At 37.0% G+C, this 27250-nt stretch overlaps 3 protein-coding genes across 3 annotated transcripts; 2 read left to right on the top strand and 1 right to left on the bottom strand.

The window, feature by feature from the left end:
* Positions 1-1017: 1017 nt before the first annotated feature.
* Positions 1018-9966, top strand: LOC131689483 (NEDD8-conjugating enzyme Ubc12-like). The gene is made up of 4 exons (XM_058974586.1): positions 1018-1543; positions 1638-1771; positions 9343-9510; positions 9582-9966. Exons 1-4 carry the CDS (start codon positions 1435-1437, stop codon positions 9720-9722), a joined length of 552 nt encoding a protein of 183 aa, XP_058830569.1. The 5' UTR covers positions 1018-1434; the 3' UTR covers positions 9723-9966.
* A 6796-nt stretch (positions 9967-16762) lies between these two features.
* LOC131690481 (cilia- and flagella-associated protein 52-like) lies at positions 16763-22448 on the top strand. Its single transcript, XM_058976281.1, has 7 exons — positions 16763-16904; positions 16963-17326; positions 17411-17514; positions 17570-17976; positions 18044-18222; positions 18284-19112; positions 22090-22448. The coding sequence occupies exons 1-7, from the start codon at positions 16841-16843 to the stop codon at positions 22369-22371; spliced, it is 2229 nt and encodes a 742-aa protein (XP_058832264.1). The 5' UTR covers positions 16763-16840; the 3' UTR covers positions 22372-22448.
* LOC131690482 (putative serine protease F56F10.1) lies at positions 22366-24224 on the bottom strand. The gene is made up of 2 exons (XM_058976283.1): positions 22949-24224; positions 22366-22894 (listed from the first exon to the last, which is right to left on the bottom strand). The coding sequence occupies exons 1-2, from the start codon at positions 24039-24041 to the stop codon at positions 22470-22472; spliced, it is 1518 nt and encodes a 505-aa protein (XP_058832266.1). The 5' UTR covers positions 24042-24224; the 3' UTR covers positions 22366-22469.
* Positions 24225-27250: the final 3026 nt, after the last annotated feature.

The raw sequence follows: 27250 nt of genomic DNA, 5'->3' as shown, positions 1-27250 counted from the left end.
GGCACATTTTTCTATGTGTGAGTGCGATCATTTTTCTTCGATGAAGCCGAAAAAACAAGAGGATATGAAAAAAGGAAAGCATAAACAAATGACGTAGTGGGCCTTTTTGTTGCCATAAGTTTTGTTTCGGTTCGGTTCATTTTGCACCACGCGCCAAAGAATCAGGATACTCGCTCGGATGTTTATCCTAATAAAAATAAATTAAACATGAACTTTAACCCATATAGTGCAACGATTCCAAATATTGTTTGGATGATACCCTGAACAGGTCGTCAGGCTCTTGTATCATACGATGTTTATTAGGCTATGTTTACTTCAATACTCAAAAGTGTCAAATGACCCCACCTTGCTTTGTCTTATCTTGAGACCTTAAAAACATAATTTTCTAAAAAAACATTTGGCATCCCTGCTGATTGGCAAATTTTCATGCAAGGATGCCAGGTACAGGGATTAATCTGTGTTTTACAGATTTTCAATGTTCTGCACAGATTTCCAGTTTTATGTGTTTTTTTCCACGCCGTGTGTTAGCTTATGTGGAATGTTGATACAGTACTGCTGATTGATTTATATGAAGATCTAACCCACGGTGTGGAAAAAACTGCTTTTTTCATTTTCGATTTTTGCCCTTTCTCTGTTCAACCTTAATACACCGATTTCCACAGTTTTCTGATATAAAGCACTGCAGACTAGCACAGATAAATGGCGTTTTTGCTTGATCTCGAAACTGAGTGAGCAATGATGTGAAAATCGCCTCTGGAGGAATTTGTTTCACATGATTGCTTAGCTTCACTCACCATTTTCTATCGTTTTTCCCCGTTGGATACCACCAGTCCGACATAAATTTCTCAATTTTTGACCGCGCGCTCAATGTACACCACGTGCAAAACCCAAATTAATATTAAAAAGGTCGCGACTTAATGTTTTGAGACAAACTTGTACGTTTTCTTCAAGCCAGATTTTTACCCATAGGCTGCGCATATAGATTTCAAGAAATATTACCTGGCATCCCTGATTTCATGTGTATGAGTGAGTTTATTATTGCAGGTGATGGGATGGTGAGTAGGGAAAATAGAAAATTTGTGTAGATGAAAAATACAAGTTACCACCAAATTTGTCAGCAATAAGTTTTTTCACGTCTAAAATCGTGAAGAAGTATAGCGCAGTAATATTTGAGACATAATTGCATCGGGATAGCTCCATTGTCGCTTAGCTATCTTCCGACACGGTACACAGAACAAAAGTTAGTGAGATCCTAAAGTTTGACATAATAGCAGTAGCAGGAGATCGAACGAAAGTTTTGGGCTACAGCATCAAGAATAGGTCGAGGAATAAATAGTCTAAGAAGCACTTTTGGTGCTGTATCATCGGTGTTTCGGTCGTAAAACAGGCGCAGACTATCTTTAGCTTTGTGAAATTTGTTTCTGGAAGGGTAAAATGATCAAATTATTCTCGCTAAAGCAACAGAAGAAAGATGGTGAGGCAACGCCAAAAACTGGTCCCCAGAAAAAAGCTTTCACTGCAGCACAGCTAAGGATTACGAAAGGTAAACAATGGAAGTGAACAAAATGATATATTTTGTCTTTATCTGCAAATAGCATTAATTTTATTTGATTATTTGTTGGTGTGCTTTATTTCAGATATTAACGAGTTAAACCTACCTAAAACCTGTGCCACTGAGTTCCCTGACCCAGACGATCTGCTTAACTTCAAACTGATCATTTGCCCAGATGAGGGTTTCTACAAAGGTGGTCGATTTGTGTTCAACTTCAAGGTGAGTCTTGATACAGAAGTTCAAGGTCGAAACTTTGTGGAGAAACTGGCTGTGAATTTATCGCTACGTGTTTGGGTTTAGTTAAACCTAATAATAAATATTCCGGAAGATATCTTTTTTATATTGTGCATTCCATTCGATTCGTTATAATTGAGATTAGAAGTTTGCAAACATTTATAAACATGTTAGCTTGTGTTGATTCGTTTGGCGCATTTACTACTACCCATTGTGTACAAATTACCTACATGGGCACGTTCGCAATTTACTCCGAAGAGTAGCGCTTTGCCATATAATTTCATTATTTTCCTGATCTGAAAGGAAAAGCTTGGATTTTTCACTTTCCTATGAAGGAATAATGAATCTTACTCGCTCCTAATGTTAACTCTAACCAAAACTACCTTTTCTTGACCTGATGTACAGTGTAAACTAACAGATTTTCGTACGCAATAAAACTACAAATTACCTTACTGATAAAGATTTTAGCTCCTTGCCATTATGGGTTAGGAACAATCAAATATCTTCAAGTTATAGCTTTCTGTACATAGGTTCGTTAATGTATGGCTTAACTCTATGGTCGTCTTATTGATCAGTTTCATTTCAGTTTTGTCCAGACATAAACAGATTAAGAGTTAAGCGTCCAAAGGAATCCAAAATGTAACATTTTGTAATGGCAATTGAAAAGATAAGAAAATGATTGAAGGTTAGAAAAATCCGTTGCATTTCTTCTAATCGCTTCCGTGCCTTTTATGCAAAATTCTACAGTTGCATGAAAATAAATGTTGTGGTCGAAGACTACAATACGTTACACGGCCCGGAACATTCGCTAATGGAAAGATACTGGGTAATTACGAAGAAGCAACTAAAAAATCAAAAGTTTCTAAAAATGCTGAAAATATAACGCGAATAGAAGATAGCTGAGAGAGAAAAGTTACAGATAATACTATATAATACATATCACAATCTGAATCGTTTCTTAATTTGGATAACGAATTAATTTTTGACTACGCCTTCTACGTAGTGCAATAATTTCGAGAACAACTTTTAATTGCAAAGCTGAAAAATATCTAATATATATAAATTACATCGATACCGCTCAGTTTGATGCGTTGTACTTCGGACTGAGCTAATGGAAATCAAAGATTGCATTCGCCGAGGTTTCGTTTGTCTCTTCCGTTTCACCATGCATAACGCTAGGGCAATCTATAAAAACCAATATGCCAAGAAAATTCAACTTTTAAAAATATGTCTTGGTTACGATTTCAACACGAAGATGTCTTTAAACTAATATATTTCACAAAAAGATTTTTATTTTTTAACTACGGGACTTACAATAGTGTTGTTCTTGTGCCTAAATTAGACTCATAATAGTACTCACTAACGCAACCTGATCACAAACGCGAACATGCAATTGCAATCATCTACAGATACTTACACCCGCGATCTCGCCAACATTAAAATACTTCGGTAATTAAGTGGACGTTGTACCACCTATAAACTTATCAACGCGGTCTCAAGCATTAACCCACCGCTCGCGCGATCATAAACCGGTTACCTCTGGAAGTCTATACTCGGTCTTAGCAGCCTAGACTCATGTCTTCAGTTGAACCAATAAAAAAATCACACTCTTGCTCACTAGACAACATGTTTCTTGGCGACATGACCGGGAACTCTAGTGATATGCGGAAAACTGATTCCCTTCTAGCATCCGTTCCATACACTAAAAATTAAGCATTAGATTCACGGTCCTTTCAAGAATACACGCGAATATGCAAATTTATGCACATGAAATTATACACGCTAGCGCATTTGGTGAGATCAATCCAATGTAATTTTTATTATCCATTATGTTGTATATTATGTAAACCACACCAATTCCACAACCCAAATTCCTTCCTTACTAACAATATCAAATATCCGTTATACCTATGGAGATTGCGTGGGTTCCCCGAGTCTCCTTAAGTAGGTATTCAACTAACTTTCCCATCCCTTTTGCGATCGTAAGGACATGGCCAGGTGTGCAATGAACTATACTATTGTATAAAAAGATTTCACTGTATCAGCCACCCATGATGAGTGTGGTCGTTTTTGCTATGCTATGCTATGAAATTATACGCGCTAGCGCAAGCGGCAAACACGTTAACGTACAAATGCTTGAATTCTTCGCGATCATCCACACACACTTACGCCCGAGATCTCGCAACCATGAAAACACCCCGGTGACTAAGTTACCGGTTTAGCACTTATAAATATACAAACGCGGTTCTAAGAGTGCACCTACTATCGCCCGTGTTCGCGCGATCATGAATCGATTACGTCCGGAAGTCACTACTCGGCCCTAGCAGCCTAGGTCCGTGCCTTCAGTTTGGTCAATAAAAGATGACGCCCATCCACTAGACAACACGTTCCAGGCCGACCGGGAACTCAAGTGATAGTCCTAAAATCTGATTTACTAATTACGGATACAGCTGATTCATTGTCACCTCCATTCTAATCGTCTTGCTCTCGATATTGGCTCCAAAGAAATAAGGTTCGCTAATTTTATTCACCGCCTTCACAAGTATATTTACCTGAAGGGTCAGATTCACTGTTATAGTCAACACGGAGCCGTTTGAAGTAGTCATGTATGTTGTCGGTCTCCTCACTAGCGTCCTCAATGAATTTAACAGTATTTTTGTTGATTTTTTAACCGATTGCAGCTTTTATGAATGTGGCCTTTTTGTTTGCGAAAATTGCACATAAAATTAGCGTATCTTCCCTGACTGGAGGACCTAGGCGCGAAACGCGATCTTCCCCTGTAAGAATATCGATTAAATCTGCTATCCCGATCATTCCTACTCTTCGATCTATTACGCCGCAAGTTATCATTACTACGCGTCTCGTATCTAGCATCCCGTCTCCCTAGACGGTGCTTTATAGAATTAACATTAACATCCGCATTTAAAAGCTCATTTTTATTTTTTTTCTGCCGTCCGAATAGTCGATTCTTCCTCGTCTAAAAGGCGTTGTTGCAATTTTTATCAAATACCAAAATACAAGTTGATCTTTAATAGCCATGTCGCGAAATCACATTGCTCAGCTAGAAGTTTTACTCCTAAAATAAAATTTTCCCCGGACTCCGTCGGTCCTTGTTTCCGGCACCTGAATTTTAATCTTAGGACAGTGTCCAGCTCAACATTGTCGAACCTTTCTTTTAGTTATTTTGTAATGGTGTCATAGCTTTACGTTTTCAAATCTGTGCCTGGATAAAGCAACTTTAGTTCTTTGAAAATGTGCATTCCGGAAAAGCTCATAAAAATGTTTTTCTTTCGTTCGTTAGTGATACTTTACGAGAAAAATGCTGTAAGCACTATACATAATTTCTAAAAGACGTGCCTATTGTAGGGTATGAGCCAGTAAAGCTCTGGTCACGACACCTCACTGAGCAAAAAGCATCTGAGAATTTCATAGGTCTCGGCATATGAACCAACCTTCTGACGATGCCATTGAACGCTTTAGAATGTCATAAGCAGGCTTATGAATTCATTTATCTTTATTCATGAACTCCACAGATGTACAAATAATGTATTTCATAAAACAGTCTTATGACTTCGCTCCAATATATCCGTTTAAGAATTTTATAAGTTTTTCTCATGAAACCCATATGAGATCTGTTATAGATTCTGAAAAATTATATTTTGTTTTTCATAAACGTCACTTTTGTGAAAAGTTCATAATTGTTTCTTATAAATTCAGTACTGGCCTGGACGGCCAACCAGGAGCTAATAGTTTCAGGCCAGCACTTTTCGGTTACCGCTGTTTGAAACAAAAGAAGTTAGATTTTTAGTCAAATTGCAACAAAATTTTTAAATAGCTGTTTTTTATGTTATTCAATGAATTATTGTGAGCATTGCATCAGTTTACATGGTTCCGATTATTTGAAATGAAATAAGTTGTCTGACGCGTATTTTATAATTATCAAAATCATTTAAGAAGTAGCAATCATTAGCATTCAGTTGTCAAGTCCAGTTTCCCAGTTGTCTTAAACCAGTTTCCCAGGAAATATTGACGAAGCGTTGCTCATTATGTTAAAATTTTTAATATTCAATGAGAGTTTTCTCTTCAATCTTCTGAAGGGATCTACACCTGGTGGTTCATTTGTCCCGAATTGAGTTCTACAAGATGACCACACGAATGAACATGGTGAATGACGTTCATGTTTGACAATTCTCGGTGGTTTGTTTACTTTGTCAGTTCCGTGAGTTCGAGTGCAACGGGTATGGGTACTATTACATTTAAACTCACGTAACTTTCATGTAAACTAACCACCGAGAATTGTCAAACAAAGTTCATCCGGCTCATTTTGTGGGATTATGTCAGTTGGTGTAAAACCTATCAAGGTTGATTTTTACTGTTGCTTTTTTGTCTACTGAAAATGGTCGAGAAATGTCAACAATATTCTATTTTTTAAATAAAAGCGCAATAATATCCATGAATATAAAATTATGGAATTCATTCCAACATTGTGATAAATTTCATAAGACATGGAAATCATTATTTCTACTATGTTTTCTTCTTATAAATGTCGGCAATCTTCATAAATGGGCACCTATGGCGTTCATTCGGACATTTTCATAAATTTTATAAGACTGCCTTATGAAAATAATAAGAGATGGATTTTGAAAATTTCCCCTCTAAATCATAAGACAGATTTATAAAATCCATTTAGAATCCTTATGTCTGAATGTCATAAGACGTTTTTATGGAAATTCAATGTAAATTTTTCTCGGTGTATGACATACGAGTCGATGCTACCAATCTACATCATGCTACTAGGGGAACGTCACTACAAAATAATTGCTATATTTCGTTCGATCTTGCATGAACTTTTATTTTTGCTGTAATTTTAGAAAAGTTAAACCTTTTTCTATGAAATCGAGTATTCGAAAAAATTACAACAAATTTATCCAATTTTGCTCGAATTTCGACCAATTTGATGTAACTGGCAACTCTTCATGCTCTATTTTCCCTATTTTCGAATCATTCTATAATTCTGGCAACACAATTTATGTTTTTATTTGTCCCTGCAGTTATGCTGCTGGAAATATTTTGTTTTGATTTCATCGAGTACTGAAACTGTCAAAACGTGAATTTCGAGTATTTTTTTTTTCATGCGACGCTTCAAACCAGCCCAGCCCCTTGACAAGGACGACGTCTCGGTAAAGCCAGCATCACTGCCTTGAAAATCGAAACATTAATTTTGAATCGAATGATCAAAAGCTGTAATTAGTTACTAAATGTTGTTTTCTGAATAATACGGTGTTAAATCATCCCGCAAGATGCAAAACGTCGTGTGGAATGCTTGAATATCGTGTATAGTGCCGAACATAATTCTTTCTTTGGGGCTTTATAGCTATAACGCCCCATATATGTAGGTCGCTGTCAAACTCCATATGATGGTATGGGGTTGCCAGAGGGCTAAACCAGCCCTCTGGCAACCCTATACCAACATATGGAGTTTGACAGCGACGTTATCGCTATAAAGCCCCAAACAAAGAATTTTGTTCGGCGCTATGCACAATATTGAAGCATTCCACACGACGTTTTGCATCTTGCAGGATGATTAGATGCCATATCATTCAGAAAATCGGTACTTAGTAACCAAATACAGCTTTTAATGATTCGATCCAAAATTATTTTGATTTTCACCGCAGTGATGCTGGCTGTACAGAGACACCATTCTTGACAGCGGGCTGCTTCAAACCATTATCAAGCAATGCAGGCAATTGGATCCGAACCAACAAATGCCAATCTTTATCAATCGATTTAGAATTTTAAATTATAAGTTCATTTCATCAACAAATCACGGAGTGTCGTCCTCCTCGCCATGCCTGCACCAAATTAAAATTCTCGCGTTTTTTTTGTTAATGGCCAATAAGCATGCTGTCAAAATTCATTTTGAGAGAAAATTCCGGACAAACCATAGCTCACCGAGAATGGATGTTAACATTTTATGAAATAGAAAAGTTTTCTCTTTCGTCTGCTGTTGTGATTTATAATTGGCGATTAATGGTTTGTCCAGACTTTCCTCTCAAAGTGAATTTTGACAGTATGCTAATTGGCCCTTTTTAAAAAAACACGCAAGAATTGGCAAATCAAATCAACAGTAAAACTAATTAAGGAAACGCACGTACCAAGGGCGTCCTTCGCTCAGCTTGCACACTTACCGGAAGCTTGAAAGAAGGTCTGCCAGTCTGCGCTGGCTTTCGCTGCTACAGCAATCGATTTAGATTCCGGATTGCTAAATTCCTCCTGTGTTCCTTAGACCGTTCAGAAAAACAATGAATTTTTGAAAACTATCGTCCCACTCCTGAATCGATTCTTAGTCCCACCAGGAGTACTTGCACCAAATTTGAAGCAAATCGGACAAGTCTAGCTAGCGGACCAACGTGCCTGAAGTTTGCACGGGTTTTTTCGACAATTTACATGGAGAAAACCTACTAGCTTGCATTTTCGCCGCTAGGTGGCACTGCATGCATCGTATTATCACTATAAGTGAAAATAAGAAAGATAATTTAATTGTTTACAACTTTGTCGAAAATTAACTTCGAAATTAAACTTTTAACGAAGTGATGTCTGAATCAGTTTTTGCATGGGGCTTAGCAGTGCATGGTTGTGTACCAGTGCTCGATTCCCACGAACTATACATTTTTGTGAAATAATCGTTAGGTTTAGCTCAATAGTATGTTCAGAAGAATTATAATAAATAATACGAGTTATGTTTTGGTTAGAAAAATTTATTTTCGCCTGTGACCGCATAGAGGGTGCCAACACTATTTTTTCATAGAAGAGACTAGCAGTCTTCGACAAAGTTGTAGACAATTAAATTATCTTTCTTATTTCACTTACAGCGATAATACGATGCATGTAGTGCCACCTAGCGGCGAAAATGCAAGCTAATGGGTTTTCTCTATGTAAATTGTCGAAAAAGCCCATACAAACTTCAGGCACGTTGGTCCGGTAGCTACACTTGTCCGATCTGCTTCAAATTTGAAGCAAATACTTCTGGTTGGACTAGGAATCGACTTAGGGGTGGGCCGATAGAGGTCAATTTTTTTCTGTCACTCTAGTGTTCCTGGTGGCTTCACTCCATACGGACGTTGCCACCATTAATTTATTGTAAAAGGAAGCTCGATAGACGAATCCTATCAAAAAACTGTAATGTAGATTGGCTACCTCGTTTTTGCGATTTCATGCTCCTGGATTTTTTAGTTTTCAGTTTTCTTGTCTATACCGACAAACCACAAGCAATTGATGAGCTAGAGGTCAATACTGAACGAGTTACTCATGAAATTTCCCTAGTTATTCGGAAAAAAGTGTTCAAAATTGAACCGATAGAGCTTCATAAACGGCAAAAAAATGCAAAATTTTCATCGAGTAGGAAAAGGTCGAGTTTTATAATCTGCTGTTTTCTCATGGCTTAGTTACTGTCTCTTATATATTTCAACGACCATAGTACTGTTTCTACAAGCTAAATTACAGGAAGTCCATAATAGCCGTTGTAAATGAATCATTCCCTCTAATCCTTACTGAAGGTCGGTCCCAACTATCCCCATGAGCCCCCAAAGGTCAAATGTGAAACGCAGGTCTATCACCCCAACATCGATCTGGAGGGCAACGTGTGTCTCAACATCCTGCGTGAAGACTGGAAACCTGTGCTCACAATCAACTCAATAGTCTATGGACTGCAGTACTTGTTTTTGGTAATGGACCGTCTATTACGGCCTAACATATGCTACAATAGTTTTGAGCTAATCATAATATCTATTGGCAGGAACCCAACCCGGAAGATCCGTTGAATCGGGAAGCAGCTGAAGTGCTACAGACGAATCGACGTCTTTTCGAGCATAATGTTTTTAAGGCAATGCGTGGCAGCTACATTGGGGAGACCTACTTCGAGCGTTGTCTCAAGTGATATATAAACTCTACACCTCTAAAATGTTGCGTTTATTTAATTATTCTTACGATTGGTGGACGCTATTATATAGACTTTAAGTATAACTAAATGGCCGAAACGGGAAGAAGAAAAAATCGCCAAGTGTGGAGCAAGTGAAGGATACACGATCTGATGACATTTCGCAAACAGACAGAATAGTTTAGTGCAAACTTGATTATAAAAAATGATAGGAACTGTAGATGAAAGAAGTGCAAGTGCAAAACCGCGAAATATTCAGTTATTAAATTGTAACAAGTAAAATATATTTGTATCGAACAGAAAAAAACTGCTTTGAGTCAAAAATAGTATAAAAATCCTTATAACCTTATGAAAATAAATCGCAGTTTAGAGGTATGAAGAAAAAGCTCCTCTTATACTGAAAACCTTGACAGCGACATGTACATGCCGAAATGCAGTGCAAAAATTTCGTAGTGGCATGAAAAAGTCTAGAAAGAAGCCACAAAAAATGTTTGTAACGAAAAGTGAATAAATAAATAAATAGAAATATATCACACAAAAGCCGATTTCTGTACACTTCATAAAAATCTACTGTATTCACTTCTTGCAGACTTGTTAAACACAAAGTAGTAACTAATATGTTCTACGATTAATGATTGTACTGACATTAGCGACAAGAGCCAGATTTAAATATAGAAATTTTACCAGACAACTGAAAAAAAACTTGTTTTTCTGCATTCTGGTTTTCATTTTAGAATTCAACCAATCCACAAACCAAGTGTGTAGCGCGAAATTTGCTTTGGTGGGTAGGGGGGGTTTTTCTTGTCAAAAATTGTTGATTTTTTGAAAATGCTAAAATTTATTAAGAGTTTGATCAATTATTGCAAATTCAGAAACACAAGTAGTTTAAGGCTCAAGTTACCTCAAGGCTTGGTAGTGTGCGTAAGAAAAATTGTGTTCAGCTTTGCGACCAGATTATCCATTTAAACCTTTCCAAAACTCTAAAAGAAGAATATCAGTCGATTTATTAGATCACCACGATTCAATTTATGCAAAATACCTGCTGGAAAAACTATCGGCTTAGCTGAATGGTGCTTTTGAAAAAGTGGCTATGGTTTTTTCATTGCGCAGTTGTGTTGCGTACCCCAGTACGGTGTGGTAGTGTGACAAAAAATCATAGCCACTTTTTCAAAAGCACCATTTAACGAAACCGATAGTTTTTCCAGCAGCTATTTTGTATGATTTGAATCGTTGTGATCTAATAAATCGGCTGATATTGTTCTTTTGGAGTTTTGAAAAGGTTTAAATGGATAATCCGGTGGCAAAGCTGAACACAATTTTTCCTACCCATACTACCCAGCGTTCAAATCTAACACATGCTCAAAAAAGGTAACTTGAACCTTAATAGATGCCATTCCAGCCTACAAACAAGGTGAACCAATAGGGAACAGTTAAAACCTTCATTATTATCTTGAATAATATGACAATGAAGTCAAAGAATGTGGACTATTAAAGTCGTACAAATGCTCAAAAACTTTTCACCAGTCAAGATCACATAATTTCGAAATCATCAATGCTGAAGGTTTAACATCTTCTAAGAAGTTTTACAATAGAAAACAGCACATCTGTTGATATACAAATTCGTGTGATTAATTCTCATAGAAGTAATTGTGGAGAATTAACTCTTCAAAAATAGTAAAAGACTTGGTGCCTTCAGCAAAGTTGTTGATAATATAATTTTTTAACAATTTTGTTGAAAATCTGAAGAAGGCTACATGAATGCAGCATATCGAGTTATAAAACAATATTTAGGAAATTTTTTAAAGCCAGTTCTCTTCAATATGACTTTTTTGTAAATTTCAGAGACCTTCAAGGTAAATTTTATTGTTTATAAACCGCAAAAGAGATTTATCAAATACAGTAATATCAAAATAACTTGTTTCAAAGGTTCGTTTTACATATAGTATACTATATTTCTAGACCCTGTTCACTTTGATAAAATTCAGTCTTCAGCTCAGCAACGCCATCGAACGTGTTCACATAGAACTAATCATCTACCCATTTCACACACTTACACTACTATAGAGTATCACAAAGCGCGCGCATATGTGAGAGCTGTAATTTTTTTTTCGTCGCTCCAATGCACACAGCGCGTTTGTGAATATCGTTCTGTTCGCACCGACATGAGAGCGAAGAGAACGGTAGATAAAAGCTGTACGCACACGAGGCGACAGGACACACGCCACAAAATATTCACTATGAATTTTGTTCTACCTATTCCAACGCGGCAACAGCAACAGCGTTGGAGTAGGTAGAACAAAATCCATAGTGAATATTTTTTGTGGCGTGTGTCCTGTCGTCTCGTGAGCGAACAGCTAAAACGACATCATCAAAGAGAAAGGAGCACACCCTTCTGAAGCGCATTAGCTAAGCGGTAAAGAATGACGGGTAGCAACTGGAAAAAGTATACTGAAAGAGTCTGTTTGAAAAATATTTTTCGATTCTCGTTTTCATTCTGCGGCTACCAATACAGATTAGAGAGATCTATAGCCGAGTCCATAACTGAGTCAGTCTGCCGGGACTCTCATTATTTTTTTTAATCATGAAATGTTCGGTCAGTTCCTAAAAGATCTGCACGCCGAAATCTTTCCTATTCCCTTGAAACCAATATTATATGCTGCCTCCAAAATCTGTAGCGCTTTAATAGTAACTGGTTGGCTTTTTTGGATTTAATTTCCGTTGTAAATGTTCACTATAAACGATATGCTCGCATATTTCATGAACGATAGAAAAAAGTTCTCCAAACGAAAATTATAATCTTTCCGAATTCAGTTTCGATCAAGTACAAAAGGATTTCAGTGGTTTTCCTATTGATCATTTCATTCCACTAGCCATTCAGCTCACTCTCATTCATGAAAAGAACTACTTTTCCGAAGGCATCTGACATGCTCGCGCAAGTGCACGCTGAAAGAAATTTGTGCAAGTGCGTTCTGCTGGTTCAATGAGAACTCGAAAGATGGTGTTGGAATCACTAAGATGATGTTGACGAAGGTTTCTAGAGAAAATTTACAATAGGACGTAAGTAACAATGAGAGATTCTCTTTGGGGTCTTTCTCTTCTGTTCATTACTCGGCCATTTCAACATTTACTACTCTAGTCTTTGCATAATATTGTAGTTAACACTGTCGGCTTTCGATATGTACTGGAAAATTAGTGCAAAGTGTTGTAGTGACGTTGTAATAAACGAAAGAGAAAGTAAACAAAGAGAGGCTCTCAATGTTACTTACGTCCTATTGAAAATTTTCTCTAGGTTTGTTCGTGTAATCTGACAATGGGATACAGTGACACAATCTCATTTTCGTACACCGCTATGTGGAATACTTATATGCATTTTACAAGTACAAATTAAGTTTACGAGACATTTTATATATGTAGAAACAGTTTACTAGACAGCATAGGAATGATACAATAATTATCTTTGCACTACAAATGCTCATTTTTTTAAAAAAATAATCATAATTCTAAAGATAGTCAAATATTCACGCAATCTCATATTCGTACAGTACACATATTTTTTCAAAAATCAATTGAAATTTCTATAATAAATATTCAATGTGCTAGTTTTTATTTGTAATTACAGTTTTCAATCGTATTGGAATGCTAACCACTAGTTTGTGTGCATTCAACTTAAATTTTATCCCATTCTCCTAAATAGTAGTTTCTAAGATCATTCTCATTATAATCCGGATAGTTTCGCACTTTTTATCCAAATACTCCCATTTATTTTTCTAATCAGTTAATAAACGGGGTCCACAGTGGAGAATCCATAACATTCAAACAATTATAAATTTACTCTAAACGCTTTTTGCACACCTTATGCTTTAGGTTCTTCTCCTGATCGAATTTCCAATATCCACCATTTCTTCGTAAAAGTACCATTTTATGGAAGCTTTGCTTTAAAATTTATTTTAAGATATTCATATTAAAATACACATTCTGATCCATCATTCCATCAATGAAGACCATATTTCTAGCACTAGTGGACATATAATACCCCATTCAAAAAAGTCCACTGTCTCTGCGCTTGGCTGCTGTTATAAGGCTTTTACATCCAGGTCCGAGTTCGATTTTCTCCACTTGAAACAACAGCCATTTGAGTCAAAGATGTTGAATTTGGACTCGTTGACAACGTTTACAATCTTTGCAATATTGTTGTTGTTTAGTAAATAAAAAATCAATTCTTTGTTTTTCTCATTGATGAACAGTTTCTTGCTCAGAACACAGGCATTCTAATTGTCCGTTCTCCATACATTACGAGCCGTACCAGAGCAGACTTATACTTAAATGCTATGATTCAATTTTCCCAATTTTTTCTAATTAAAAATCGTTTATCCCTCATCGTAAATTGTTTACAGTTCAAGTTTTTCGCAATATATGCTCTACCATTCACCACATCAAAGCTGTTAACGACATTTTAAATAGTGGGACGCAACCTTTGAACAATTTCAAAGATTTCAGTGATTTACCTTCATTTTGGTGAGTAATAATTAGTTTTCCTCCCATAATGGCAGCTAGTTTACTTTTTTTAACCATTACGTTAACTTGAGGGAATTTTTTAAACTAGTGTAAAGGAAACTGTGCCAATGAACAGTTTTCTGTAATCATAAAATCTATTTTTCTAAGTAAAACAAAAAATAAAGAAATAACAGGTCTTAAAATTGACAAATTAAGTGACTTTTCAAAAGTGTACGAATATGAAATTGTGCCATTTTCACACCAAGTCATGATTTTTTATGTGTAGTGTACAGAAACTTGCACACTTTAGATTACAAATGATAAGAAAATGACAGATGATGATTCTACTATCACATTTGCAAAACAATACCTATATTAAATAGCGCAAACATTTATGAAATAATATTAAACATAAACACTAGAGGTGTACGAATATGAGATTGTGTCACTGTATCTTGTACTTTATCATCTTTGATATTTCTCTACACTGAACATATGGAGTATCCATGTCTTCAACAAAGTTGTTTAAAATTGCATTTTCGATAACTTTGCTAAGAACACCAAGTCTCGAGGTAAATTTGCTTAAAGATTAAATACTCTATAATTGTATTTTTTTGAAACACTTAAGAAGACTATAAGTAATAGTTGAAATACTAGTATCAGATTGAAGGCGAAAAGCAACTGTTTTTCATTATTATCATTGGAGTGGAATTAAACGGAAGCCATCTAACTTGAAGATTGTTTGTAAAATTCTTCAACAATACTTAACATCGAAATTTGACAGCTTCGAATGAATGTATGTGATCGTAGCCGTGTAAAAGTTATCGAGGATTTATTTTACTTTGCTTCACTATTCAAGCTCACAAATCAACAACGAGTGCTAGTACCTAGCACACAAAATTTTATTACGCCATTTAATTCAGCACTCAAACATACACCATTAATAGGGGGAGTGGGGATAGATGATCCACTTTTTTTGTTAATTGTTATATGTATTAGATCTTTTGCGATAAGATATTATATATGCATGAATATAAAAGAACACACATTGCTTTACTATACTGCCCATAATTGCCTGTCGGCCCCATGTTCTATGGCATTTCCTATCTACATGGAGGCAGGCAGTATATTCAATACTTAACAAACAAAAGTAACGTGTTATCAAAATTATATGCATTTTCGTTGAGTATGTCAAATGGAACCACACCAAAAAAAAATGATGTTCGCACGTAAAAATTAATGCTGAACGCGATAGTTGTGTTGGTTTTTCGATATATTTGTTTAAAAAAATACGATCATCAACACGAAACATACGCTTAGGGACACGATATGTCAGGCGTTTGGGAGCACAATAGTTCACTACCGAGCGTCTCACAGCTAAGCAACCAGGTGAACCGGAATGAACAACTTCAATTCCTCACTCAGGCGTCGAGGCGGATACCGAAGAAGTCATTTGCAAGTACAAAGCCTGACGCAGCTGCCGAAATAACATGTTTTTTCAACATTTCCTTTCGCGGTTCATGATTTTGCAAACCATTGGCCACTTCTCATTTTCTTACTTGAATGACGTCAATTCAAATTTTAAATAATCTGCAATATTAAGGTTGCACGGAGAATGCGCAAAATTCGTAAACGAAAAAAGCAGTTTTTTTCCACACCGTATGTCAGATCTTCATAAAAATCAATCAGCGTGTGTCGAATGTTGTTACAGTACTGCTGATTGATTTTTATGAAAATCTAACATACGGTGTGGAAAAAACTGCTTTTTTCGTTTGCGAATTTTGCGCATTCTCTGTGCAACCTTACTACTCTTCAAATAAAAGTTGAACCGGTGATTTTCTAAGTGCTTACATTGTTTAATTTAATCTCAAATATAGTGACCTATCGTACCCACAGATTTTAAAAATGTCGAAAAAAGTACCTTCGCCTTATTATATTTAGCTTGAAAAATATTTAGCCAGGCATATAATCATCATTGCCAAAACATCGCCAGATGTATAACTTTTTCAACAAGTGCTTGTTTGTCGAAATCAGTGAATACCATCGGACGAGCTCGCCGAGGAAAACTGCCGTAATTGACCCCACTCTACTCTACTATTAGAAGAAACAGCATTTTGATACGAACGTACGAGATAAGATGCACGTGCGCAGAGCAGCAAGGTCTGAGCCATGGCACGATAAAGGCTTGTACAAAAAGCAGGGCGGAACAAGCGCTTTTACCCGATTTTTTAAACTTGCATGTCTCTGTTGAATTATTCAATATATTATCGCGATTTAAAAAAATATTCTATAGATTAAAAAAAATATGATCCTCGACATTTGGTTGAAAACCATTGCATAAAAATTTTGGTATTTATATAGTTACCGATTGTTATACAAAAAAAATGCCCTTTTTCGCTTTCGAGATGGTCAATTTCCCTCAATGCAAATGTTGCTTTCAGGTTTTTGCAATTGCATGCACGGCTGATTCGTAATGATCAACAAAAGGGTCGCCGTTGCTAGGATAATGTTTGTATCTCAGCAAGTTTGTTTTTCGTGTGCCTTGATTCCAGACAAATCAATCAGCTTTTTTGTAGTTGATAATTTTGCTAAAAAACTCCAAAAGTGCAACTAAAAATAAAGCAATGGCTTCAGTAGGAGTAGGTGAGATCCTTAATTTAGAACCAGCTGCGATTATCGGTTTTGATGGTATGTTTAAGTGGTAATGGATATAAACCTGAATAGATGATAGTGTGTTCATTAAAAGGTCACGTCATTGCTGGGTTGCGGATCCATCCAGACGGAAGGCACCTCATCTTCCCACTGGGTAATGAAATCTCAATCTATGAACTGGAGACCAACAGGCAAACATTCTTACGAGGTCACACCAATACGATTTCAACTGTGGATATTTCACCAAGTGGTAAGATGGTCGCTTCCGGCCAAACAAACCATATGGGATTTAGGGCTTACGTGATCATTTGGGATTGGCAGAGTCGACAAGAGATATCCCGGTACGAGTTGCATCGGGTTAAGGTGCAGTCGTTGTGCTTCACGTGCAACGAGCAGTATCTTGTTAGTTTGGGCGGAAAGGACTGTGGATCGATCATTGTTTGGGATATTGAGCAGAAGTATGTGTTCTGAAATAATGAATGTTTTCTTTAGTTTTTTATGTAAATTTAACTTTTGTGTAACGTATAAATTAATGATAATAGTATGGCTATTTGTGGGACGATTGCAACCAAAGAAACGACAGGTGATGCGACAAAAGTTTGTGCGCTGAACAAGCGTTGGACCACTTTTGTCTCTGGAGGAGATCGTAAGTTTCAGTTTGACATCACTCGATTTAGTATTATATCCATTGTGAATTCTAGAGAATCTTCGCGTCTGGAACATTGACCCGGAAAAAAAGCGTTTAAACGTGCTGGATGTGGCTGTTGGTAAGTTAAGACGGGAATTCACGGGTATGCGGATTACGGATAACGATGACATTCTCTACGTTGGAACAATGAGCGGAGATGTCGTTAAAATTGGATTGAACGTCAGTTGTAGTCCTATGCAGGACAAGATTCCCATTTTGTTGGGTTGCTTCGGGAAGCACAATGCAAGAAAACCTGTCGGCAAAGATTGCGAAAAGTATCACTATGGTGTGCGTGATTTGTTAATCTTACGCGACGGTAAACTGATAATTGGAGCAGGAGATGGGACAATTGATATGGTTCAGGAGAGGAATGTTAACTTTAAAAATTATAATAGTCCCACATGGCCACAATTAACTTCGGTATATATTGCATTGCTTTTTCTTTAATTGATCATTGTTACGTGCTAATTATTTACACAACTTGTAGCTTCAATCCACTAAAGTCGGAGGAGTTATAACATCTCTCCAAATTGTGAACAACTGTACACTATTAATCGGTACAAACGGCTGCGAGATCTACTCACTTGAACTGAACAATCTCTGTTCTAGTCTGAGATTACTGAAGACTTGCCACACCAATGCAGTGTATGATATTGCCTTCCCTTAGTTAGTATACCCTACTAATACCTACCCGCAACTCAAACAATAAAACAAACTTTACTTTTAGCAACTTCTCCTTGGTGTTCGCCACATCGAGTCACGAATCGATTCGAATCTGGTCTACGTCACGCATGCAGGAACTTTTGCGCATTGTCGTTCCGAATTTCGCATCTTCCTCTATTGTGTTCGCCCGCGATGGAAAAAGTATCATCTCTGCTTGGAATGATGGAGTCATACGAGCATTCACTCCACTGACGGGAAAGCTAATCTATGCGATACCGAATGCCCACAACAAGGGTTGCTCGTCATTGGCGGTAACGAGCAATGGGAAAATTCTGGTCAGTGGTGGTATTGAGGGGCAGGTGCGAGTGTGGAAGATCGAACCGTTCGTGCAGAGCATGATCGGTGTGCTGAAAGAACACTACGGACCGATCGAATCCGTTCATATCAACAATTTCGATACCGAAGTGGTTTCCGCTTCTAGAGATGGATCGTGTGTGATTTGGGATTTGATTCGACTTACCCGGAAGCATGTCATCTTTGCTCACACGCAATTCATTGCGGCGCAGTATTACCCGACGGGTGTACAGATATTGACTGCTGGGTCTGACAAGTTGATCGGCTACTGGGAAGCATTCGATGGCAGTTTGGTGCGGGAAGTGGAAGGATCCAAATCTGGACCAATAAATGCAATCGACATGAACATGACCGGTGAGCACTTTGTTTCGGCCGGAACGGATCAGATTGTTCGATTGTGGGATTATCAGCTAGGTGAGGAAGTGGCCGTCGGTATCGGCCATGCAAGTGCGATCACATCCGCGCGGTACAGTCCAAATGGTAAATTCTTAGTCACTGGTTCGACCGACGGAGGAATTTTCGTGTGGACAGTTCCGGAGGTAAGCATATTTTCATTCATATTTTACCTAGGGTAGTTCGGGAGAGATGTCGCACATATCTAAAAATCAGTCCTACATCAAAATTATCAAAGTAAACCATGATGAAATCGTTTTTTTTTCAAATGCGACAAGTATCTAAAATACACTGAAATGGTTCTTGTCATGAAAAAAAATGATCAAATTTCCACGAACATTTAAAAAACAAAGGTCAATTCGGGAGAGAAATCGTAGGTGTGGGTCAGACATGGCACCGTGATCCCAAACTGAAAATGGTGAACAAAAGTATTTTAGCTCTCTTTGATGATTTCGTGGTAAGTTGTCTTCAGCTTAGTGCTATGAGGCTGGATTACGCCTATAAAATGGCTAGCGTCTTCACTTTTCTTAAGGGGGTATTCCTATTCTAGAAACAGTTTTATTCAATAATATAAAAATATTTTTTAATATCATTTCTATTTCTAGAAACAGTTTTATCCAATAATATAAAAATATATTGCACAATTTATTGTAGTGGTTTCCAGCCTGAAATCGCAGGTGCGAGGGAAGGGTCAATATTTCGGATAATTATTGGCACTCCGATGCTGTCATGATGTTCTTGTGAGTTGTCATGATGTTCTGGATGGATGGTTATCAAGAATAGTATTCATCGTAGACTCGTGAAGCAATGCCATATTGTAGATACAGGGAGAGGTTGACGAGATTCTACTGTGAATAAGAGGGGAAAATATATTAAACTGGGACATCAATAGTTTTCAAAAAGATGTAGATAAGAAAAATGTATGGGTGCTCACGGCTTGCTAGGACGTCCCGGTCTTGGTGATCTACCTCGGGCCCGAAGGGAATCTATTAGTTTGGACCTGGCAACACAGTACTCTGCGCCAGAGTTAAAAATATTCAAATTCATGGAATGAAAATTGATCATTTTCAGCGGCATTCATTTTCAATATGCAGTTGCGCAGCTGAAAATGTCAAACGAACAAACTGCCCATTCATCCATGCAGATCGTCATTCGTCTCCGATTATTACACGAAGCGACCGTGCAGCAACGAGTCAAACGCATCAAAGTAGGCCCTGGCACAATGTAAGCGATGATGATTGTTGTTTCATATGCTTTACCGGCATTTAAAAACATTTTCCTAGATAATTAGTGAAATGAATATAGTGTACGATATTGAACTGAATGAATAACATGGATATTTGAATGAATATTTTTCTATTCACCGCAAATCGCATCAGGTTCATTTTCAGCCGTCAAAAAAGAGCTTCGATTATTTTTAACTCTGCTCTGCCCACAACCAAACAACAAACTCGATGTCGTGATAGCCGTTTTCACAAACACAATGATTACTGTCAGCAAGCCCTATACGGTAGAGATGCTCATCAAACGTGTAATGGCTGGACATGAGCATTGACATCATACGAATAAAGTCAAATGGTGAAATTCAACACAAAAAATCTCGAAAGTCTCGCCTACTATGTTGAAATAAAAAAATACGTGGTGAATATTTTTGAATACTTGAAAAAAATTGATCCGGACAAATAAAAAAATTGCTGCGAATTTTGCGCGGAATGCCCCATATATTACATTTTTATTATACACGACATTTCAACTATATACAAAAAAAGAAATCATTATTCGATGTCTAAAATTTTGTAAAAGAAAAAAACAGCCACGGTAACATTAAATTGAAAAAAGCTCCCAAAAAGTAATATTAAATTGAAAAAAGTCCCAAAAAGTCGACCTTTATAAAAAAAATTTCGAGGTAGCATAAAAACTCGACGTTTCATGCATTTTAAAGATGTTTGCCATAAAAAATACGAACTGAAAAAAATAGAGTTTCGGCTTGCATGGAAATTCCATATGTGACCGGACGGTTTAGTCTATATTTCCGGAACCATATAAGCGATCTGTACGAAATTTTACAGACAACTGTGGGGATATTATTATTGGGACTATGTGAAAATCGGCCCAACCATTTCCGAGAAACTGATGTGATTTTTTTAATATTAAAAGATGGTTGCTTTTTCCGGGCACTTCCGGAACCGTTTATGGTGGTCAATGTGATTAACGAAAGTTTGGTTGGCCGTCAGTGACCTAGAACTGCCAATTAAAGTTATTTGAGAGAAATTTTAGCGAAATTTTGACCTTTTGCCTTTCTCATATAAAGAAAGGCTGTGCAATCACTCCAAAAATCGATTTTTCAACCGAGGCTCGGAGAGCCGAGTGTCATATCCCATTCGATTCAGTTCGTCGAGATCGCAAAATGTCTGTGTGTATGTAAGACACTATTGATTTTTTAGTTGATCGGACTTTCGGTTTCGGAGTTACGGATTGAAGAGTGCGGTCACACAGCAAATTGCTATATAAACTGGTAACCCTATGATGTCCGAATGACGTAATACAAATTCAAATACGTTCAACATTACTTGGATTGGCTAGTATAGATCAGTAATGACCAATCAAATAAAATACCAAAGCACCAGATATTCGAGAATGTTTAAGTCATACTTAGTTGCGTTTCAGCTTCGCCTCATCAGAAACCGACACTAACTTATTGTCGGAATAGATTAGCGCCGGCTTGACGCAAATCCCTTAAAACTAAAACACACTTTGTGTTTCAATCGAACGACTGATCAAACGTGATGTCCCGTTCGAGCAGAAGTTCTGTTTATGCCGATGAGACACAGTGAAGCCGAAACTTGTCTTGGCTTGGCAGGCCTATGCGAAAGCACTATGCTATATTTTACCCTAAGGAGGAAAATTTGGTAAAAGCCAAAATTTATCACTAGGGTGAAAATTTGTTGATAAAACCAATTTTTGCACTTGAGGGCAAAAATCCTTATTTCATACTCAGTTGCGTTTCGGCTTCGCCTCATCAGAAACCGACACTAACTTATTGTCGGAATAGATTAGCGCCGGCTTATAGCATAAAATATAGCATAATGTTTAAGTACTAATTTGCTATAATTAATTTTTCAGCAATACCAGATCAAAATGTCACCTACAGGTCAATGCATGGACGTCACAGATAGCATAACGAAGAAACAGTTAAGAGCGAAAAAGTCCAACGAAAACGTGCGCCAACTAGAATCGGCCCGATCAGATAGATCCAGCCAAATTGCAAAATGCCCGGATGTAGATCTCACTGCCCAACCAACGATCGATCCATGCGTGGACACGGCATCACTCGTTGATGACAATGAGCATCAAGAACTTTTGGAGACACGATCTGTTCACTCCCAGAAATCACAAATATTTTAGTGCTTTATATTTATATTGCTAACATTATAATTGTATTGTATTTCTATTTTATACCGAGTTTTTTCCTCAATAGAGAGCAAGGCTTTTAATTATAGATGTTATAGAAATGAGTTACTTTTGAGTTTGTTGCCGATGAACTTGTTGATTTCGACTCGAGCGGTTTTCAGTTGGGGAAAATCATCATCTTTGGGTTCGTACATATTGGCACAGTGAGCGGTTCCTTTGATAAATATAGTGGGGATGTTGCTATCATTGCTATAGATTAGACCTAAGCGATGCCATGGATCGATGGAACCATGCACATATAACACGTTGGTAGTCAGAGGGTTCAACGCACCATAATTTGTGTTGGTTCGATATATGGCTCGTTTCAGTGTTTTTTCATTAAACTTTTCCCCATAAATGTCAACGCACTGACGAATAAAAAAATCTACTTGAAAACGATCTCCAAAAACCGAATCCGGTTGATTAGATGTTTGGTAAAAACCAAATTCGTTACAAGTTTGAAAAGTCCATTGACGGGCTGAAAATAGACGCTTCCGGTTATATTTTATAAAATTGCAAACAAGTAACTTACCTCCACTGGAAACCTCAGAGTCCCAAGATGTGTTTTGCATCTGCTTGACCGTTTTATCATACACATAATCCAAACATTTTGCACCGTCTTGTTTCATAACTAGTTCATTGACCGTTGCAAGTCGAGCAACGGGTGTTCCGATACTCTGGTTAGTCATAATGTCACATACCTGGTCAATGGTAATCTTTGCATGTGGACTGTTATCCTTGTTGTACTGAACAACGCCAGCAAAATTCGACGCTATTGCCTCGAAAAGACTTGCAATGTCCAATGAGTTTGAAATCGACTTCTCCACCGGATCACATAGCTTAAACTTATCATTCAAGCTCCGCTGGCCAATCATATGCTTCAACAATGTTTCTATTTGCGATATTGCAGTTCGAATATCAGAAACACACTGCGCTGAATATTCTTCGAGTGAATCGACTACCACTTTAAAGTACTCTTCGAAATCGATCTTGGCCAAAAGTGGTCCACTGCTGCTGATGGCACCATGAATCAGGTGCGGATACTTCTCCCTTAACCAGGCAGCCAAAGATCCCGGGTATGAACCTCCGAAAGCAATCCAAAGGTTTTGTTCATTCAATTCATACTTTTCATTCATAGCCTCAATGAAATAAGCTAAATCAGCAAGCGCTTGTTCCGAAGTGAGATAAGAAAGGTTTTTTGTAGCTAGATTCTTAGTAGGACGACTTTTACCATAAAAACGGTGCTCTAGTTGGAAACACAAAGCTCCATACTGCTTGGCATAATGAATCCAGGCTCCTTCATTCATCCAACGGGCGGTGGCCTCTCCTTCCCCTCCGATCATAAGGAACACCGGTCCATTGCCGATGGACGAATTGAAGAATTTATCGTTTACATAGTAGCGTTGTTTCCAGGTCACCGGATTGGTCGGATCGTTGTGATCCAACAGTTGTTCAAACCAGAGTGTTTGAACATTATGATCGAGTCCTTGAAACGACCACTGGCGACTCGGACCGTCAACGGAAAACTGCTTGCCCCGCCAAAATTTCCGTGTGCTTTCGACTGAATGGTGCACGGCCACTATAGTTAATATGATTAACGGTGCAAACAAAGCTCGATGGGACATTTTAACATTTATATACTCAATAACTTAATTATGAAAACGAGAAACACTATGCTTTTTGTAAATAGTTGAGAAAATGCGAAACTATGCACATTCAAAACGAACCAACTTTCAAGCCGATAACGCTGATTGTTGTGATTTGTGAATGATGACCTTTGTTCGAGATCATCATATCGAGACAAAACTTTCATTGAGGCCTAAGACGCAAGTACTGATTTGGGTCACTTAACCCATTCATGCCCATGTTGTTTGTGGACAACAACGTTTTTAAACAGCTATAACTTTTCATTGAGGCAAGATTTACTCACAAAGACAAGTAAGGCTAATGAATGTGACTATTCAGCTTTTTGTTGGTGGCTGCGTCCCCAAATGCGCACCCTACTTTGACAAGTCGTTCGTCCAATGTCAATTTTGACAAATCATCAGTCTTGTCAAATTTGACAAACCGTCCTTCAGATTCAATTTTTTGATCGTGGTAGGCGTTCACTTCTGCTCTCAACTAAAATTGAACGCCAAAAAAATATTGTTTTTCAGTTGAAAAACTAAACTGATTTCGGTACGGATCCGCACAGTCAACTGTAGTCCCATTCAACAGCGGCACTCAACTCGAAATGTGGATACAGAACATCTGCTATTCAAAACTATTCGCTACTCGCAATCGGCATACAAAAATCGGTCGACCAATACGGCAGTTAATCAGTCTTATAATGTAATTGGGCGATTATTATACTGAGGAAAACCAATCAGCGATACTCAATCTAGTCGATACTAATAAGTCAGGTGGATTTCAACCGATTTCTACGGTAAACGCAGCTGTAGCTGACATTTGTCAATTCTTGGTGCTAAATTTTGCTACAAATTTGTATCCAAAATCAGGTGTAAACAAACATTGTTTAGGTCTATGTTTAAATACTGTATCGTTAGAAGATGCTTTTCCGGGTAGTTTAAAAGCAAGTTTCATGTGCTATTATTAGTCATTTCATGTGTGATGAATTTAAGTAAGAGGGTAGGTTCAAATCGCACAATTCTCTCGACACTTTCAAACAGCTGAAAATATGCTTATAAATTGCCGAAGAAATTAAAATCATCGAAAAAGACGTTTGAAAATAAACTAACAAATTTTAAATTTGACGTTTAACGTTTATTAAGAAAATAAATAAGCAGGATACATGATAGCCGTGAAACTCAAGGCTGATGAGACAGCTTGTCAAAATTGACACTGCTGACGAGTTGTCAAAGTTGACACTGTACAGACGACTTGTCAAAATAGAGTGCGCATTTGAAAACGCAGCCACCAGCAAAAAGCTGAATTGTCTTTTATTTGAGTATTAACAGGTACTAGAATTAGCTCTAGAACTGAAGTTATTGCAATTAGTCTGATTGCACTGAAACGAAAAACTACCTAAAATTGAGTTCCTTTGACTCAAACTCGTGTTATCGTGGGGGAACTTAAAATTAGGTAAACCGTTTTGAAGGTAGTTTCCATTTAACCACGGCAAAAATTACAACTCATTAATAGGTATTTTATACTCAAATTTAAGTTGAATTTACCTAATTTTGAGTATACCCCAAACAATTCAAAAGTACCTTCCTCCACGGAAGACCTCGACTGAGTCGAATCTCTCGATCTGTTTTTGACAACACTAATAAGTGCGAAAGCGACGCACAACTCAAAAGTAAGTTAAAAGAACTTATTCTGCAGGTTGTTTTATTTAACCGTGTGGATTCCGATGGAGCAGTGCTGCTAGGGACAGTCTACTTTGATGACCGAAAATGAATTTTTCATATATCTTCGTTATGTTGCAATATTATTGAAAACTGATAAAACTTATCAATTTAGACTGTCTTTGGCTACACTCAAAAAAAGTAAACGTTATGCCTATTGATTATACACATAGATTTTTGCAATTAACGGAGGCATGTAGACACTATTTACTGGCACATAAACCTATTGTGTGCATTTACAAGAAATATTAATCTTACATTCACATTTCATAACTATTAGGCACATAAAACCCCATTCTATAACAATATGCACATATAACTTATGTGTGTGCATACATAGTTTATACAGTTGACACATAGAAGGTATGTGTGCGCGTGATAACAATAGCATTTCTTCTTCATATGAATTTTAAGCGGTTTGAAGCAAATAGAATTAACGTTTGGATTTTTTTCAGTGTACGTTTTCCACGCAAGTGAACTATTGTAAATATTCTAGGATAATAGTATTGAGCATTGGAAGGTAAAAATTGAGCAGATTCTAGCACTGCGAGAGAAGCACCTACACTCAAAAAAAGTAAACGTTATGCCTATTGATTTTACACATAGATTTTTGCAATTAACGGAGGCATATAGACACTATTTGCTGGTACATAAACCCAATGTGTGTAGAAATATTAATCTTACATTCACATTTCATAACTATTAGGCACATAAAACCCCATTCTATAACAATATGACACATAGAAGGTATGTGTGCGCGTGATAATAATAGCATTTCTTCTTCATATGAATTTTAAGTGGTTTGAAGCAAATAGAATAAACGTTTGGATTTTTTACAGTGTATCTTTATGAAAATAGGCTTTTCGTGTTTCTAGACTCCACCGTTTTCAAGGAAAAATAGTTTTGAAACCCTACCTGCACTAGAAAAAAGTTGGGCATGAAAAGGTTGAAGAATAAAATTCTAGAGCGCTTTTTCATTATATAATATCTAAAATAAACGTCAAACGGAGAAAATCGCGTGCAAAAATTTCCTTGTGACTTTTAAATTTATTTAACAATTAAAGCACACAGAAGGCTATTAATTGTACTATCACCTCTGCATTTACTCATTGCAGGATCGTATAAGTATATTAAGTGTTTTTTGCGAAGATAATAGGGAGTAATATCAATATTAATTCGTCAAAGGGGCGAAAGTGTTTTTTGTAAACAAACTTGTTTCGATCATTAGTCTGCTGCAGAGTGGAATTTCATGAAAAATATACGTTAATGTAAATTTTTACCCTTCGTAGAAGTAATTTCAATTGTTTTCTGCTTTGAAATTATAGTAAATTAAGAGAAACCATCAAAATAAAAGTTTGTTTACAAATCTTATTCGCCCTTTTGAAAATTTAGTATGGATTGATAACTATTATTTTATTACATTTTGCCGATCACTTTTGCTATTATGCTCTTTTACATATGTGGTCTTGGCAACACCGTTTGTAGAT

This window comes from Topomyia yanbarensis, chromosome 3, assembly GCF_030247195.1.
Source record: "Topomyia yanbarensis strain Yona2022 chromosome 3, ASM3024719v1, whole genome shotgun sequence".
Classification (NCBI taxonomy): domain Eukaryota; kingdom Metazoa; phylum Arthropoda; class Insecta; order Diptera; family Culicidae; genus Topomyia; species Topomyia yanbarensis.
Note: the sequence above shows the minus strand (reverse complement) of the source record. Positions and strands in the feature narration are given on the sequence as shown.

Coding starts and splice junctions, on each gene's coding strand:
- LOC131690481 (XM_058976281.1), top strand. CDS start 16,841: ATGGCTTCAGTAGGAGTAGGTGAGATCCTTAATTTAGAACCAGCTGCG. Junction 17,327..17,410: donor GTTTGGGATATTGAGCAGAA/GTATGTGTTCTG, acceptor TAATGATAATAG/TATGGCTATTTGTGGGACGA. Junction 17,977..18,043: donor CATGGCCACAATTAACTTCG/GTATATATTGCA, acceptor CACAACTTGTAG/CTTCAATCCACTAAAGTCGG.
- LOC131690482 (XM_058976283.1), bottom strand. CDS start 24,041: ATGTCCCATCGAGCTTTGTTTGCACCGTTAATCATATTAACTATAGTG. Junction 22,895..22,948: donor CTCTGAGGTTTCCAGTGGAG/GTAAGTTACTTG, acceptor GTCTATTTTCAG/CCCGTCAATGGACTTTTCAA.
- LOC131689483 (XM_058974586.1), top strand. CDS start 1,435: ATGATCAAATTATTCTCGCTAAAGCAACAGAAGAAAGATGGTGAGGCA. Junction 1,544..1,637: donor ACAGCTAAGGATTACGAAAG/GTAAACAATGGA, acceptor GCTTTATTTCAG/ATATTAACGAGTTAAACCTA. Junction 9,511..9,581: donor GACTGCAGTACTTGTTTTTG/GTAATGGACCGT, acceptor ATCTATTGGCAG/GAACCCAACCCGGAAGATCC.